We start from the raw sequence: 16,960 nt of genomic DNA, 5'->3' as shown, positions 1-16,960 counted from the left end.
GTGGGCCCGATGAATGCTGGGGGATTCTCTCTCTCTCTCTTTCTTTTTCTTTTTGTTCTATTGTAGGCACAACCAAACACATGCTTGTTGTCGATAGATTCAACTGCACACGAGACTGGCATGAGTTGGCAGAGACACAGTCCAGATCTGAAACTTCACAGAAATGCTCTGCAATAAGAAACTGCTGGATCAGAAAAGTAACAATATGGAGGTGTTGCCATGGGACAAAACCTCCATAGTGATACTAAACATGGAAAGTTTTAAAAGATTTTCCGAATGAAGGAAAGAATGGAAACTGAGCATGTTCTGCCTGGATGGGGAACTTATTTCCACCTCGTTCATGAAGATGTCAGATTTTAGCTTGTTGATATTAACTCATCGTGTTCTGAATCTAATATCCTCAAGTCTGCATGGCGTCATGAAAAGCCAGGAAGAACCGGGCAGTGAAACTCAGCGGGTGGCAGAGGAAGATGAAACATGGACAGAATCAGTTTTCTCCTTCCACGTGAAAACATGTGTGTGTAGTATCTAATTCTGCCTGTACTAGCTGAGTACAGCCAGTGACAACATGTCTGTAACATAAAAGAGGAAGAAACTGGAGACAGGAGGTGAGACAGGCTGACAGAGTTGGAGACTGTTATTGTTTGGGAAAGATGGATAGGTCACCATAGTGACACACCAGCCAAACCCTATGACAAAAGGACATAGTGAGCCAAGTTTCAGGTGGTCAGGTTACAGCTTGATGTAGTGTCACATGCCAAAGCAGAATGAATAAATCAACTTTTTATGTGTTGGAAAATAAAAATTTTAAACAATGAGTTAGTTCTTCTGGTGAAACACTTGAACTGTGGTCTGAATACTGATTCTGTCTTCATGTTTAAAGACCATGTGTTTATTGACACTATTACTCGACACTATTATTATTGGTTAGTTGTGAAGACTGTACTCATGAACAATGGTGGAACAGGTTTTCCTTAAGTAAAAGTGACAATACTACAGTGTAAAATCCTCTGTTATATGTAAAACTCCTGCATTTAAAATCATTCTTAAAGGTGCAATATGTAAGAACTGGCCACCTGTGGAAGGTCACTCCAAACAAACAGGAGGCTGCATATCAGCAGAGTAACTGCCAACTGCTGCTAACTCTAGCTGCCATTAGCTCAGTTAGCCATGCAGTTAGGGAGCTCAGAGAGGTATTTGGAGACAGGATGGGTCGGGACTGGCTGAAGTTAGCATGCTAAGTAAAAAAAGGAAATAAAATGGAAATACTTAAGAAAAGTTGGGTTAACTCAAGTTTGCACTTAAACAGCATTTACTACTTGAGTAAATGTACTTAGTTACTTTCCACCACTGCTCATGCATGCGCACTCTGCTGTCTGTCAAATTAAAGAGCCTCTCCCTGAAAGACAACCCGTGTCAGAGATCAGCACATCAGCAGAAACATGATCCTCAGCACAAAGAATGAAGCCTCACAGCTCTTCAGGGAGAACAGCACAGTCACGGAGCGCAAGGCCAGGGTAAGGGCAGCGGGCCGCCAGCCAGGTGCTGCGCCCGGAGAGCCACACCGACCGCCTGGCGTGCGTAATGGACATCACCACTCCGAGAGGAGGAGAGGAACAATACATGGCTGTGTTAGTAGGAAAGCTGCCTGCATGCATTTGTCATAGTGGGTCCAGGTTGCGTGCTGTCCCTGTGCTGGCCACCTCCGGAGCCCTCATTGGATTAATTGAAATAAATTACGCAACAGCCAACCTGGTTACGCGTAAACGGCTACGACTCACTTAGTAAAACAACATGAAGAGCACGAAAGTTTCACGAAAGTTACTGATTCTCATTATAATAACGCAGAATTATAAAGTTGACATTTCATCGTTAATGTTATGATGCAGTTCAACGAGAGGAACAAGATTCTGCTGCTGCGGGCGGATGCAATTTTGCTCAAGAGCACTGTGCGTTACCAGTTGGTGGAGGAGCGGGGGTTGAGGATGTCCTCCTTGGCCGTGAGCAGCGACAGGCTGTAGGTATCAAGGTTGACCGTTCGCGTGCTCATGATGGCAAAAGTTTCCAGACCACTCCCGCAGCTTCTCTCTTCACTGGTCCCGACGGTGTTCGGGGTCGGAGTATCTGCTGGAGAAAAGCCACAGCGGAGCACCGAGGGTCGTTCACGGCCGAGCAAACAGCAGCGAAGGTGTGCAGGTTCATGCAATGTTGGGCTTAAGGTCCGAATTGGAGCGATCCGTGCGGGCGCCGCGCACTCACAGCGTGGAGGAGACTGCGGGACTGCACACTGGTCTTTGTGCAGCGGGGTAGAATAAGTTTTCACCAAAAAGCCCCACCTCCCGTTGAGAGAGTGGAAAGCATAATGACCTCACTAGCTGGGTCACTTCGAAGAAACGCAACCGCTCAGCAGCACGTACAGATCATGTCTCCTGCATCCTCCCTGCTCCTCTATAACTTCCCTGCCGTTAACTCATCTTACATTTAATATAGCTGACATGTTGCTGTGTTAAAGCACTGGAGCCATTGCACCACACCACCACTATTTACATAATAGTCCTGGCAAGGCAGTGATAGCTGAGGGTAAACAGCATGGAGCAATCCAATAAAATATTTATTTTATAAGTTATTCTTATTGTTCTCATTAATTGTGATGGATTGGCTTTCATTGGAGCATAAATCAACAATAGGAATTGTTGGTGTGGTTCACAGGGGCTACAGGGGCAGAGCGGCAGCTTTGGATCTGTCAGTCTCCTTTTGTCTCTTTTCTGTCCTTGAATCGGCCCCCACCGGCCCTTGGCAGACTCCAGAGAAGCCATTTACAGTGCAGGCAATCTGAACGAGCCAAAGAAGGGCCAATTTCATGGGAACTGAGTCTGAAGCAGGCAGCACGTTAAAAAAAAAAAGAGCAGGGGAGGCTGTTTCAGTGTTTAAGAGCGGCTGGGGGTCTGTTCAATGGCTGCCCAGCAGTGACACACACAAACTGACCACACAGTCACACACACAAACGCTGCCATGCGCTGATGCATACAAGCTGTGAACTCCAGACAAACTCGCTCCAGACGCACACATACACACTCGTGAACTGGTGTTTGACTGTGGGTCAGTGGCATGAGGGTTTAAGATCTTGGATTATGGGAACGTTCCTGAGCTCTGTAATTTACTTAGCAGCCATTCTTAGATAATCCAGGACAGATGTAGAGGGTAAAAGTCACAGGTTTTTACTTCCCGATGTGTCAGAATCAGGCTGGACTTGACCTCATGAAATCTGATTTCAGATCACCTCTGCTAACATTTAGTGTAAAATGCCATGCCATGCTTTTAACTGCTAAGATTTGACCTGGAACCAGTTTACAGTGATTAATCCTCTGGTGAATATTGGATTGACACAGTCCCCCGGCATAATCACTCGCGAGTGTAACCACTTCCTTTCGAGGAAGAGAGAGAAGAGTTTCCATTTTAACTTTGTAATCCATGTCCTTGGGTAAATTTTTTAGCAGTCATGGATGCAACTATTTTTCAATAATGCCATAGTCAGGAAATAATAAATAGGTCTATGCTGCAAATATTTTAAAGGAGACCTATTTCCTTCAGTGTGTTATTAAGGTTCTTGTGCACGTAAAAGATCTAGAAGCTTGTCTCTCCCACAGAGAACACTGCTCCTGAAACGCCTCGTCAGTACTCTCCCCTTTAATTCCATGACTTCTTGATATCACACTATGAAAAAATAATTGAGAACAGCTGCTCTGTTGCTGTTAGTGGTACTGGCTCAAGCATGTGCGTGCTGACCAATCAGAGGAGACTGGGTATTTGGGAGGAGGGGACTTAAAGAGACAGGAACTAGAACAGAGTGTTTCAGACAGAGGGGGAATACAGTGAAGCTGTGAACATTAAAGCATGTAAACCTATTCTAATAGTAACGCAAAATAAAATTATGAACTTGAAAAAGACTGAAATCAAACACGCCATCTGGCATGATGCATGTCAATGTAAAGCCCACATGTGGTAAACCCTTACTGTGCGTTGTGTGAAAAATGTTGCATTACTTGTATGAGTAAGCATGCAGCACAGACAGACTCAACTGCTTTGGCCAAAGCTAACATGCCAAAGGGACAAGGGGCATGACATCCCCATGCCGCTATTATTCTTAAGACTTCCTGCTATTAGAGGCTCTCCTGCCCTTCCAGCCTCTCAGCCCTTCACTGTGGATGTGAGCTGCAGAGCTGTTATGCTCCACTTCAGACGACTTCGGCATTTCCTCTGCTGGGGTGCGGTGGCAGCTGTTGTTGGATATGGGGTCTAAATGTGGGAATGATTGTGTGTCCAGTGGGGATTTGGACATGTGTGTTTGTGTGTGTGCAAGTGGGGGTTTTCTCCTCATTTACTGAAACTCCTTCTCTAATTGTCACAGGCTTTTTATTCAGCTTCCTGCCTTCCTGACATAGTCTAAACTAACGATGTGTGGGTGACATAGTGTTGAGTGGTCCAGTCACACGCAACATCCTCTTCTAGTCGCTCAGAGCACTTTATCTCTAATCTCTTTGATAACACATTGATTTTAACAAGTCCTGGTTCGTGTGACTGGTCTACTATCTACTGATCTGTGGTGTTGCGCAACACACAAAACATAATCTCACTCTGAATTGACAAAATAAACTTCTGCTACCAAACAAACCACTTCCTTGTATGCATGGATTAGTCCAAATCCTGTTCTCCTGGGACGTATCGAGGCGTGCGTGGCAGGTTTATGAGTGCTCAGACCTGATAGACTAGAGATGTGTTTGGGTTCAGGGGTCACAACCTGATCTTTGTCCTCCTGACACCCTGCACTTCACTAATAATATGTTTTCCACTGCTCCTCTCTGCACGCTTTGAGAGGCCAGGACATATACCTTTATCCTTACGTGTGAGCATGTGCCGACATACATGCGTGTTTATGAACAGTTGCAATGGTTGTAATCTTCTGTTCGAGTTGTCATAAATATAGCCTTTCCAATGAAATTGTCCCGTTGTCTCGTGAATTTACTGTTTGACAGTGTGAGCTGCTGGAATGTGTCCAACATTTTTACCTGTACAGTAAGTGCCGTTTGTGTCAGAGCTGTATTTCAAACTTGTCAAACTGTGCTGTGCATGGTACTGCTTTTGTTATCCCATAGAAACCATGAGGCGATGTAGCGTTTGTGAGCCAACAGCAAGGAATGATTATTAGTCAGTTATAGAAGTTAAAAATATAGATTGTAACCAAAAGTTGAAGATCTCTGTGTGCAAAGTTACGTTCAGGTAGATTAGCAATAGCCATAGAAACATGCACCATGAATGGCCTCCCTGACCATTTGGTGATTTAGGTGAGATTCAAGATGAATGTTTAAATGCTCATTACATTACATCACATTATGTCAAACCCAGAAAAATATGTAATTTTAATCAAGGTAAGGGTGCATTTCGTTAAACACAATCATCAGAAGAAATGTTGGCAAAGTATATGTCTGCAAAACCACAGGTAGGTTCATACTTTGCATTTCTTTATACTGTTCTTTATATTAAATTTTCAAATTTTCTCTTGTCACAACGCTGTGCTTATGCTCTGGTTATGTCAAGCCACAAAAACCACTTGGTTAGGGTTTGGAAAATATCATGTTTTGGCTTAAAATACCTGTTTTGGTTGCCACAAACATGGCTGGAGATAGTTCAAGGAATTGTTGAAAACACCAGGTTTCATGCTTTAAGTCAAATTGCTTTATTACCTGTTGTTTCAGTGAGAGGAGACGTGTTTTTTAACTTCAACGGACCGAAGACACTTGGGCCTCTCTGTCTACCCTCCTCTTGTCGTGATACTGCTGAGCTCAGTGGAGGAGTCATGTTATTGCTGTCCTTGAGGTAGATAATGAGGTGATGTGGGAGAGGCTCACCACTGCAGATGATACAGCTGAGTGTGAGCTAGTCAGAAGTGATACACCAGTGGTGAACACACATTAATCTGTCAGTGGAACGCACAAACATACCAGAAGCTGGTTTTATTTGGCTTAGCCTTGAAAGACAATAGAGGTGGCTGACAGGCATGGTCGGAGAAGGAAACATCAGAGATATGTGACAAAGCTGGAAACAAAAGGTTGGAAAGAGAAAGAGAAAGAACAGACAGAGTGCACACATGCATATGCAAACAAACCCTTTGCCTGAGAGGGAGTTTTGCAAATTCTCTGGAAATCTGGGTGTCTTCTCATCAGGCTTCCAGGTGAGGTCATTGCTCAGCTATGCGCCCTCACAACAACCCTGAAATATCTTCCCCTTGAGCCTCAGTGTGTGAATGTGTGTGTGTATCTGTTTGCTGTGTGCAATTTTGAATCACACTCTTAGCTCTGTAAACACAAACACTAAGGACTGAAAAACTAGTCGTCTCTCTCTCCTCATTTTGTCTCCATTTTACTCGACTTTCAAACTAAATAAACAGAAGCTTTTGACTTCCTCATCTGTGCCTTGCTTCAGTGAAATATGACAAGAATAAACAAAAGGCAGGGTCATGCGGAAATAAAAAGAGACCACAAATCTCTGTTTAAAAGAGCAGCTCCTCGTCTGCTTTCCCATAGAAAACAGCTCTTAAATTAGACCATGGCGTCAGGATGATAAAGCATTCATAAACTTTGCTTTGAGAGGCCATGATTTAGAGTTGTATGCATATGCGTGTGTGTGTCTGTGTGTGTGTGTGTGTGTGTGTGTGTGAAGGGGCAGACAGTTGGGTTTATGGAGCAGACCTTGCTTGGGGAGGTCCAGACCAGCAACATGGTACACACTTGGAGGAGGTTGATGTATACAAAAGAACGTGTTGTCACTCCTCAATCAATGAACCTCCTTTGTACGTTTGGTGTTACTAGTTGGTCCACTGTTTTATAAAGTGTCCGTGGCATGTAGGTGCTTGTGTGTGTGTAAGTTATATCCTTAAAAGTTTTGTAGCACTGAAAATAATTCCTTGTCTGATCAAGTCGACTCCCCCATCATATCAAGTGTTGTGTTGGGAGGGCAGGGGGGGGGGGGGGGGGGGGGGGGGGGGGGGGGGGGGGTTCACAGCTGCTGCCCAGCTGATCTGGAGGCAGACCTTCTGGACTTTTTAAACTTTCAGGGTTTAAAAGTTGATTTATCTTCACTCCCGTTTACCACCCCAACTGCAGCAGCGTTCTGCGGAGGTGACCACCATCGCCGGGTGTTTCTGTACTGTAGTGTTGAATGCTGACTGCAGATGGAGTTGAAATGTTGCATTGATAGACCTGAATGCAAACACACAGGTACACAACCTCTGCTTGTCCTTGCTTGCTAGCTTCGCTGTTGGTGAACACCACTAAACAACCACCTTTGCAAAAGAAAATCTATCTGAAGTGACTCAGACACAAATGTTCGTGGATGAGGTAATATTTCAGTTTTATTCATTTTACATCTAGTCATATTCACGGACTTACTTCCTCACTCCATCCTGGAAGTTATAGACAAAGGCTTCCAAGTTAAATGCACTGTTATCTTGAGTAAACTTGTGGATCTCTCTGAGTTTGAACATTGTTGGAAACATTCGAAATAATAACACATAGTACATAACTCAACAAAATATACTGCAAAGGTCTCGTGGTTTTAGACATTTTAAAGCAGAATTTTGTACATATCATATCATATCATATCATATCATATCATATCATGATATATATTATCATATTATCATATAATATATATATGATATATATTATTCAGTATTTTTTATTTTCTAATCTTATGATATGTATCTATGTATTCTTTTTTTATCATTAGTTTTTTCTTATTTTATCTGCACTTTTATTATTGTTTTTATTACATTGTGTGATTGTCAAGTGTAAGACTGTCTTTAGTCCTTTGCTCTCATACTCAGATGTTCTTATCTGCTCCAGAGGGAACCCTGGAAAATGAGAGCCAGATGTGGTGATGTCAGCGCGTGTCTTTGACTCTCAAGTTGTGTTCTATGAGGCTGCGGTGCAAGAACAGGGCCAAGGTTGGTGGGAAATTTGAACACAGCCCACAGATCAAGCAGCTGACGCAGCAGAAAGGTCTGTAATCAGTGTTGAAACCGATGCTCGTGAGTGTGGATGACGCTGAGGGCACACGCTAGTAAATTCCTCCATTTACTAGAGAATAAAAGGAAAACTGACGTACGTCATTGGCTGTTAAAGGTTTGTTGGTGAGCAGCTTGACTGGTGTGTTTTCCTAGAATAGTCTGATTGTAACACACACACTCACAAGATGGCATACGGACACAAATATTCCACCACCCGCAACTGCCACCTTCCCTCGTCTCTCGTCTAAAGTTACCCATCATCAGCCACATCACTTACCGTCACCATGGAAACACTCGGCCCTTTCCCCCCATGTTTCTGTGGTTTTCTGTGATCCCTCACCAGACTTACTCTATTAAAAGTCTCAGCTCACAGCATGTTGATCTTGATGATGCATGTGCTCAGGGAGCCAGTCACTTACTCAGTCTTCCTTTCATCCAAAGGTCCAAGTAAAAGCAGGGGCTGAGTTTGTTTCGCAAAAGTTGTAACAAAATGCTTTTTTTTTTAGCAATTTCAAATTCAAATCAAGATCAAAAAATCTTAATGCAAAATACAGGTTGTAATTTCTATCTTCTATACATTCCAATACAATAGCCCTGCATAAATGTTGGCATATGGCATTCAGTTCTGTTTTACACAGTATAAGAGCAGCACTGATTCTACTTTCATTACATTATATTGCAGTTCAAGATGTTGGGGTCATCCTGGTTGACACAACATGCCAATTTCTGCGTGCTGAGTTAGTGCAGACATATCCTGACAGCAGCTCAGTTTGTGGCCCCGCAACAGTAAATATCGATGATCTTTGGCCTGTCCTGGGGCCCCGACCAAACTCTGGGTCTTCTCGTCAATCATTCAAAGAATCCCACACTAAGTATAGAGAGTCTGCCAGCGGGCCTCTCCTGCTGGACGCAGGGACAAAATGAATCTTCAATTCTGTGTGATATGATTAGAATTTTTCATCACCCCAACATAATAGAAGCTTTAAGCCATTACAACCTATATCCTAAATGGATTTCTTTAACAAGTAGAAATTGGTGCACAACCATGTCCATCTAAATATATTTTTCTGTAATTCACACAGCTGTTTTTTTATTGTTTTATATCATTTTTCAAATTGTACAGCCAATTTCTATTTTCTATTTATGTGTCTTGAATTGCATTACTTGCTTTCATCTTTATTCATACCATGTTTATTGTTACGCAAGGCAAATGAAAACCTACTCGGCAATAAACCTGAGTCTGGTTCAAAGATGCACAATTGTTTTATTCCACTAGGTGGCACAGCTGCATCACACATCAAAGTCTGAATGCGCTGTGTGAAACAAAGGGTTGAGGAAGACAACAGTAAAAAAAGAGAAAGAATGAAATCTTTTTTTCCTCTTATTTGTTCTTTGAGACCTAAATAGACTAACTTTTATACAATATGTGTCATCTAGTGTAGAAAATCCATCAGTAGATGAATGCGCTGCAACTAGTCTCACTTTACACTGACAACAGATTATATTTATATGGAATATAGATATTTTCCTTTTTTCTAAAACTACTATTTCATGTAAACCTGTTAGTGGAGACTTGATTTCATAGGCAGTGATGTGAGTGCAGCGCAGGTTGTACCTCATTTTCTGTAACTCCCAACCCCGCACCAAACCTAATGTATAATAATAATACAATTAGATAATTTGATGCTGGTGAGTGTTACGAGATAATCCATCTTGAAACTGGTGATTCTGATAAGATGACTGAATAGAAACCATCAACAGAAAATCTATCAAAGTTAAGTACATCTGGATGTTAGACACAGTTTGTTTTCAATTTGTCTGTTTTTGTAGTGCCCAATGTTGTATTTAAGACTTTTAAAAAATGTTTTACCATTAATCACTTCTTATATCTTCAGTTTCAGTGCTAATGTAATTCTTGTGTGCTTGACTGATACTTTTCGATGGGTCTAGTCGTGCTGTAAAATATATTTAAGTGTACATTTTCTGAAACTACGGCTATTTTTGTTTTTACAAACTAAATACAAAACAGCAGCTGCATCCTTCTACCTATTTTGGAAATTTACATTATCTAGCGTTTCATCTTGAAATTGACAGTGTTGTTAAAAGTATTGAAAAGTCATACTTGAGTAAAAGTCTTTAACTATCTGATATTAAATGTACTTTAGTATCATAAGTATTTTTTGGCAAGAAAGCCTTGAATATCAAAAGTACAAGTAAAAGTAGATTAAACATATATTTACATGTATGTATACTGTGTAATAGCTGTTGACCAGTTAATGACCTGGCTGATTATTGAGCATTTTTCTGACTATTACAATTAGTGTTAGTTTTTTGGGGGGGTTTTTTCTGATTGCTGATAAATAAATTAATTTGAAAATAGGCTGTGATGCAGGATGCAATCTGCAAAGTAACTAGTAACTAAAGTTATCAAATAAATGTAGCGGAGTGAAAGTACAATATTTGCCTCCAAAATGTAGTGGAGTGGAAGCATAAAGTAGCACAAAATGTATAACTCAAGTAAATGTACTTAGTTACATCCTATAACTGGAGCCTGAGCAGCATTAAATGGAACAAAGAATATACTCAGATATCAGAAAAGTCTATGAATTACACAGAAAAACACACAATAACAAACATGAGAGACAAGTTCAAAAGATTAACAGTTTTAATAAAATCCATGTCAAACATCAAAATACTGAAATGGCAAAAAAAGAAAAAAAAATCGACTTTTGTTTTCTTTTTTCTTAATTTTGTACAAATCACAGTGGTTCAAAAATATTACAAATTTTTAGTTCCAAAACATTTTTTGCAAAAGCAGCAAAACATTCTGATTGTTGTGTATTTTCTTGAAAGCCCTTGATAGTTGTTTTTATGTGAGTGTGGTGTGCTCTTTCTTTTGCCTTTTATTGTAATACACACAATTACATGAGCAGTAAATGTTAATGAAACTCATACGAGTCAATGGAAACAAAAGTGCATAACAATACTATACAGTATATACCATCCACTTAAAAATTACAGTATAGACCAGGGGTTAATCACACCATGTCTGTCTATATGAACACCTTCCCTGTCCTGGGTCTGTCTGTGCATACAATCCTATGTATACACCAACTTAGTTAATAGATACAGTGTAGTGAGCAGTTATAAGGTGAGAGGTTATTTCCAGATGGGATTTATATCGAATGTACAACACCGGACTGTACTTTGGATAACAACTATCTTCATTAATGCATGATATACTGTATATATAGTCGTCACAGCGAATATCTGCCTTTAATCCAACCAGCAGTTCACAGATGTTGTTCCCCAACTTAGAATACACGACTTTGTGTATGATTGCAACATAAATTGTCGCTAAATAGTGGAAGCAAAAGAGTATATACTTGAACTGAATTTGAGAGAAAGAGCTCATGAGCAAGTGGAAAAGTAATAAGTAAATATAAACGCTCAGCATACTTATTAAAAAAGTCATATTAGGCTACATAAGAGAAAGTGCAGGCACCTGAAAGAGTGCGAAAACATTTTAAAACTGCTGGTTTGCTGGGTTTCTTGGTCATCTCATAACTTTTCTGTTGCGTGGCTTTAGCATAGATGATATTATACTAAGCTTGTAAAGCTCCATATCTGTGTTATCTTTGCAAGTTATCACTACGACCCTAATAGGCAGCTACCTACCTTAAGATACTGTACATTGAAGAAAGCTGCCTACTTTTCTTTCTGTGATCACATGTGTGTATTTCTTGGCTTAATCTATTTTATTTTGACCCCAGAAGGCTGCAGGTGCAGTGCCTTCAGCCGTTACTGAGCAAGAAGCGTGAGATTTCACCGAAGGCACAGGAGAGGAGACACCAAAGACTACCAAAAACAAGGTGTTCTCTCAGTCACTTGGCCTCACATTTAAGAAGGAGGGTCAGGCCTGAAAACGAACGAGGAGAATGTGAGAGTAAAAAGGATGTGATAAGATGTAGAACAAGACAATCCAAATAAATGTAACTTTGGCCTGTAGGGGTCAGTGTAGAGCAAATATTGAGGGCTGGATAAAGCTAACAAGGTTTTTTTTAATTTTGTCCATCTCTCCCTCTCTGTATATCAGGGTTTCCCAACCTTTTCTGGCCCGTGACTCCATTTTTATTACCCACAATTCACCCCAATAGTTAGATAATACTCATATTGTCATTCATTGAAGGTATCCAAATACCCAAGTAAATATAATAGTGATTTTTGCATATATTTAATTTATCTTTTTTTATTTATTTTTTTGTTTTCTACAGTTTTAGGAATTTCCCACAACCCCATGTGCATACCAAGTGACCCAAGATTGGGTCCCGGCACCAAGGTTAAGAACCCCAGAGACATGCATCATGCGTTATCCAATCCCTCTGTCATTACATGCTGGCTAAACCCAAACATTGCACTTGGCTTTCAGCCATTTAGGACATTCTTAAAATATTTGCATGACAATACTGGATTTCAGATCAAATTTAGCTTTTTATGCTTTTTTTTATGCCCTCTACCCAAACTCTTCAAAATCAGAAGATGTTTGATTGATTGTATTAACTACAGTAACAGCATAAAAGGAAAAAGCTGTAACACTGTACAGCAGCAACAGATACTCTGCATTATTTTTCCGAGCAAATGTCCCAGCATTTTATAAGTAGTATATTTAGTGATGCTACGGTAAGCTGTGCTGAGCTAATTTAATAAAACTGAGTTGTGCATAAAGCCACATAGCAAGAAAAGAGCTACTGTGGGATTCAGTGCCTACGAGAAACAAGAAGCTGGACAAGTTGTGTTATTCAGCTCCTCTCTGAGCAAGTTGTGGGAAAAATTTGAAAGACTTCTTATGCTACAATCATCATGTTTAAAAACAATCTTACATAAGGAACAATTCATGCTAAGCACAGAAAAGGTAGAGTCATAGACAAAAAAAAGAAGAAAGTGCATTCCAACACTGAGTGTCATTATAATGACAAAAAGTTAGGCCACCATGCAAATCAACCACATTCTTGCACCCTCCCAGCACACAGGCCAGCCAGTGCTCATTACAAAGTTTTCTCAAAGTCAGTGGTTTTGGAGTTGAACCACAGGAATCAACCCTACCTCTCATTCACCTGGTCAGTGGAGATTTCCAACCATGATGTGAGTTTTTCTACATCCTAATAATTACCAATCTAGAACATAATAATCCAAGGCCATATATGATTAGACCAATCTACTGTACTACTTGTTTAATTCAAGGCCGTTTGTCTGCATAAAAACAAGCAGGAGGCCTACAGATTCTCCACAGGCATGGCTCAGAAATACCATCTAGAAGGACCATGGCTGAGGGTGCAAAAATCAAAGCCATAATCCATTTTACAGTTAAAAGATTATTGTGGTCATTGTCTCCTGTATCCATCATGTCAACCACTGCAGAACCTGTCTGCAGGTTTCAACTGAAATTCCAACTACTTTTTAGTTTTGCCCTATAAGGCACATAGACCAAGAGAAGAGGCTTAATGGGTCACACCAACTATTAATAAGACAAATCTAATAGCCATCCCTTCTAAAAAAAGAGGCCATGGAAGTCCATCCAACCGTCTCTTCTTTAGGTCTCATTTCTAAATTCCCAAAGCTCTGCACTGGAATGAGTTTAGAGAAATTCCAGAATATGTGGGCCGCATGAAACGCTGACTGTTCTCTTTTACCCCACTTTCACTCTGTTCAGTGAGGAATCAGCTCAATTCTCACTTGGGTCTCGTGAGATCCTTGCTGACTTCTATTTCAGTGGCTGACAATGACTTTAACACGCCACCCGTGGACCATGGCAGAACGCACCACATGTTTCACACAATCCGTCTATCTCCTAGACTGGTTGCCTGGGCAAAGCTGAGGGGCGCAAACCCACAAATAGAACAACGTGCTAAAAGAATCTCATCACCACAAAGTCTCGTTTTCACATTCGGTCCTAAAGACCAAAGAAATTAGCACCCATGACGGAAGAAATCAGACCTGCTCTCGTATGCAGCTATATATCAAGCCGTTTGAGACAACACTCACGACTGCAAATTCAATCTAAAGTAAATGATCAAACACATCCCCTGTTTTGGAATACAAAAGACATTACAAGGTTGTAACCACTGTACATAAAATCAGAAATCTACATATTCTGACAGCACTGACCTATTATGACCTCTTACAAACTGCTAGCATATGGAGAAGAAAAATTAGAAAATGTGTCAAATTTGAATACCATCATTACATTTCCACACGTTCATCGCAGGTAAACACTGAACAACGAGACAGACGCTTAAAATCGTGAACATAACATGTGTGTCTGTGTGTTCATGTGGACACTGTCTTATTGTGTCTGAAGCACCATGTTCGATTCCAGCGAGAGGACTGGAAGGCAATGTCCAGCAGTGACGCCACAGACTGAAAACACCACCACAAGGAAGGATTCAATTATATTACGCTGCCTCCTGCCAAAAAGCACTTTCTCTTTTCTCCTCCATCCCCTCGTGCTGCTAGAGGAGGCAAGGGAGCAGGACATGAAGAAAGTGAGGAAGAAAGAGATCAAAAAGAACCACAGCTTTGGTATCCAGTATTAGGTGAAAATCAATAGTTTTAAATGCACTAATAACACTGTGAATGTGCTTTAGCTTTATTCTAACACCTTGCAAGGATTTAAGTTATACTGACGAGCTTAATAATAATCGAAGCGAGAGTAAAGAAATCACAGGCATAGAAAACTCCTGTCACTTAGTGTGAGGGTTAGTGCCGGGGCCCTGAGCAGTGCTGCCCCCGGTGGTGTAGGGGTGTAAAGGCAGGCTGGCTGAGGTGCTTCAACGCAACCTAGTGGTCATGGACGTTACAAGCAGATTTGTTTAACACTGTCATTCCTCCATTGCAGAGGTATCAAGTAAGGCTAACCCTCTTTACCCCTGTCATTGCTATAGAGGGGTCACTTTGTCTCTGAAGTGCAGTTTGGTGAATCCAACTTATTTTGCTTTTTTTTTTCTTGCACGTGTGGTGTGCAGGAAGAGCGGGCTGGAGGTGCAGGAGTGAACCACATCAGTATTACACTGAGGGCTAATCGAGCCTCCGGACTGGAGCATTCTAACTTGCTAATGGTTTTCAGGGTTGCCCTTACATTCAAACTGGGAATAACGCTCATCCTTAACACATCCTGGGAGAAGTGTGCGCCATTAACCTTGATAAGAGTGTCCTAGAATATATATATATATATATAAATAAAGGTCAAATAATATCAAAGTAATTATTATACTGCAAGTGTCAGTTCCTGGGAATCCAGTGCTGGTTTTGGAGGGGTGGATCTTTCGCACGGGTCTGTGTGTGCAAGCTAACAGTCTGCGTAGAAGTGAAGGCAGAGGTAAGCTCCACAAGAGGAGCTGCGGTGGTCAATGTGTAATAGTCTTTAAGGTCAATGTGAAGGATGGAGACTGAGAGAGATAGAGAGCCCTTGCTCCCAGTCCAATCACTCAAAGGCTGGGACACCTGCTGGTGGTGGGACAGAGCTCTTGTGGAGGAGGGGACGAGGGGCTGCACTGCAATGCCGCAGACCCTTATAGAAATCAGGGCGACTGGGAAGCACTCAACTCGGAAGCATCACTCAATCATAACAACACCCAAACACCCACGCACATACCCTTCAGTTAAGTCTACACTTGTCACACAAGCATCCCAAAAATGCACTCATGAAGTCACCCACAAGTATAAAGAGGCACATACATTCCCCCAGACATGCTGACATTCAGGCATAGTAGCACTGACAGTCATTTCTCCAGTGATAGAGAGTTCAAAGCCGACCTCCTCTATATGCGTTGCGGGGGGGTTAGTTATCCTGGGTGGGATGGCCCAGGTGAGGATGAAGGAGTCAGTGGAAGGAACCCTTTAGGAGACGTGCGGAGAGGAGGACGGGTGTCTCCAGAAACACCAGCCCCGTTTGGTGTGCTGCTTGCGCAAGATCTCTTCCTCACGCTCACGCTCCTTCTGAGAGCGCAGGTAGCGGTCCTCCTCCTTCAGGAACCACACAGGAGGCCAACGCTGTTTCTCAAAATGTCTCTGGTTTTCTACAGACAGGAAGACAAAGATATGTACAGAAAATGTGTAGAATGCAATGACACCTTCGTTAAACGTGAGATGGACGTTGCCTTTAATGTATTTGATGCTAGATTTTCTTTGCTCAAGAGGGACTAATGTGTTTCTCCTACTATTATTTTTATTTTTAGCTACTGAGCACCAGTACAAAAAAAAATATCAGCCTTCCCACTCGAACCAAATGCTTCCCATGAACAAGTCACGGCATGTTAAAATTGCTCAAACTAGCACTGCACAAAAAAACATTTGCAAGAGTTCTACTAACAGAAAAGCTGCAATCTACAAAGACAGGCATGTTATCAGGGTAAAGAAAGACGATGTTTACCTGGAGACATGACCTTCATGTCTTTGGGAAACTTGCGGCAGATGCTATTATAGTTAGTGCAGATGTGATGGAGACACCAAGCTGATAGTTGCTTGGCATTGTGGAACTGCAAACAGAAAAACAGAAGAAAGGAGAAGTTATTATAGCGAGATAAACATTAAAATCAACTATAAAATTATTATTATTATTCATCATTTTAGAAATACAACTTCAAAGGAATCATTAATACAATCTAAATTAATTGTTCTGTAAAGGACAGAGACGAGGACAGACCTGTGCAACCTCGAGGTAAGCCAACACCTGTCCATCAATGTCACCCCCTTTCACTGCCAACTGGAGAAGCTCATCCACAGCATGCTGTTCTGTAGATGCATGAAATGTATATAATCAGGTCAATATTTACTGTTTACGCCCGCATATTTATCTCCATGTCAGAAATTCTTAGTCTGTCTGGAAGTCTGTGTTTA

At 41.4% G+C, this 16,960-nt stretch overlaps 2 protein-coding genes across 6 annotated transcripts in view; both read right to left on the bottom strand.

Moving 5' to 3' along the window:
- LOC140995974 (uncharacterized) overlaps positions 1-2,311 on the bottom strand; it is a 37,025-nt gene extending 34,714 nt beyond the window's left edge. Inside the window, exon 1 of one of the 2 annotated variants that reach the window (XM_073466158.1) lies at positions 1,959-2,311. In XM_073466158.1, coding sequence (XP_073322259.1) covers positions 1,959-2,050 — 92 coding nt within the window. In that variant the 5' untranslated portion in view covers positions 2,051-2,311. The remainder of the gene's footprint in view (positions 1-1,958) is intronic. The other variant, XM_073466157.1, reaches the window with a different exon arrangement.
- Positions 2,312-10,712: 8,401 nt separating this feature from the next.
- The window catches only part of rhobtb4 (Rho related BTB domain containing 4), a 50,820-nt gene continuing 44,572 nt past the window's right edge, over positions 10,713-16,960 (bottom strand). For all 4 annotated transcript variants that reach the window (XM_073466236.1, XM_073466234.1, XM_073466235.1 and 1 more), the window contains 3 exons: positions 16,767-16,855; positions 16,494-16,599; positions 10,713-16,140 (listed from right to left, as the gene is read on the bottom strand). In XM_073466236.1, the coding sequence (XP_073322337.1) occupies positions 15,962-16,140; positions 16,494-16,599; positions 16,767-16,855 (374 nt within the window). In that variant the 3' untranslated portion in view covers positions 10,713-15,961. The remainder of the gene's footprint in view (positions 16,141-16,493; positions 16,600-16,766; positions 16,856-16,960) is intronic.

The sequence above is a fragment of the Pagrus major genome, chromosome 5 (genome assembly GCF_040436345.1).
Source record: "Pagrus major chromosome 5, Pma_NU_1.0".
Classification (NCBI taxonomy): domain Eukaryota; kingdom Metazoa; phylum Chordata; class Actinopteri; order Spariformes; family Sparidae; genus Pagrus; species Pagrus major.
Note: the sequence above shows the minus strand (reverse complement) of the source record. Positions and strands in the feature narration are given on the sequence as shown.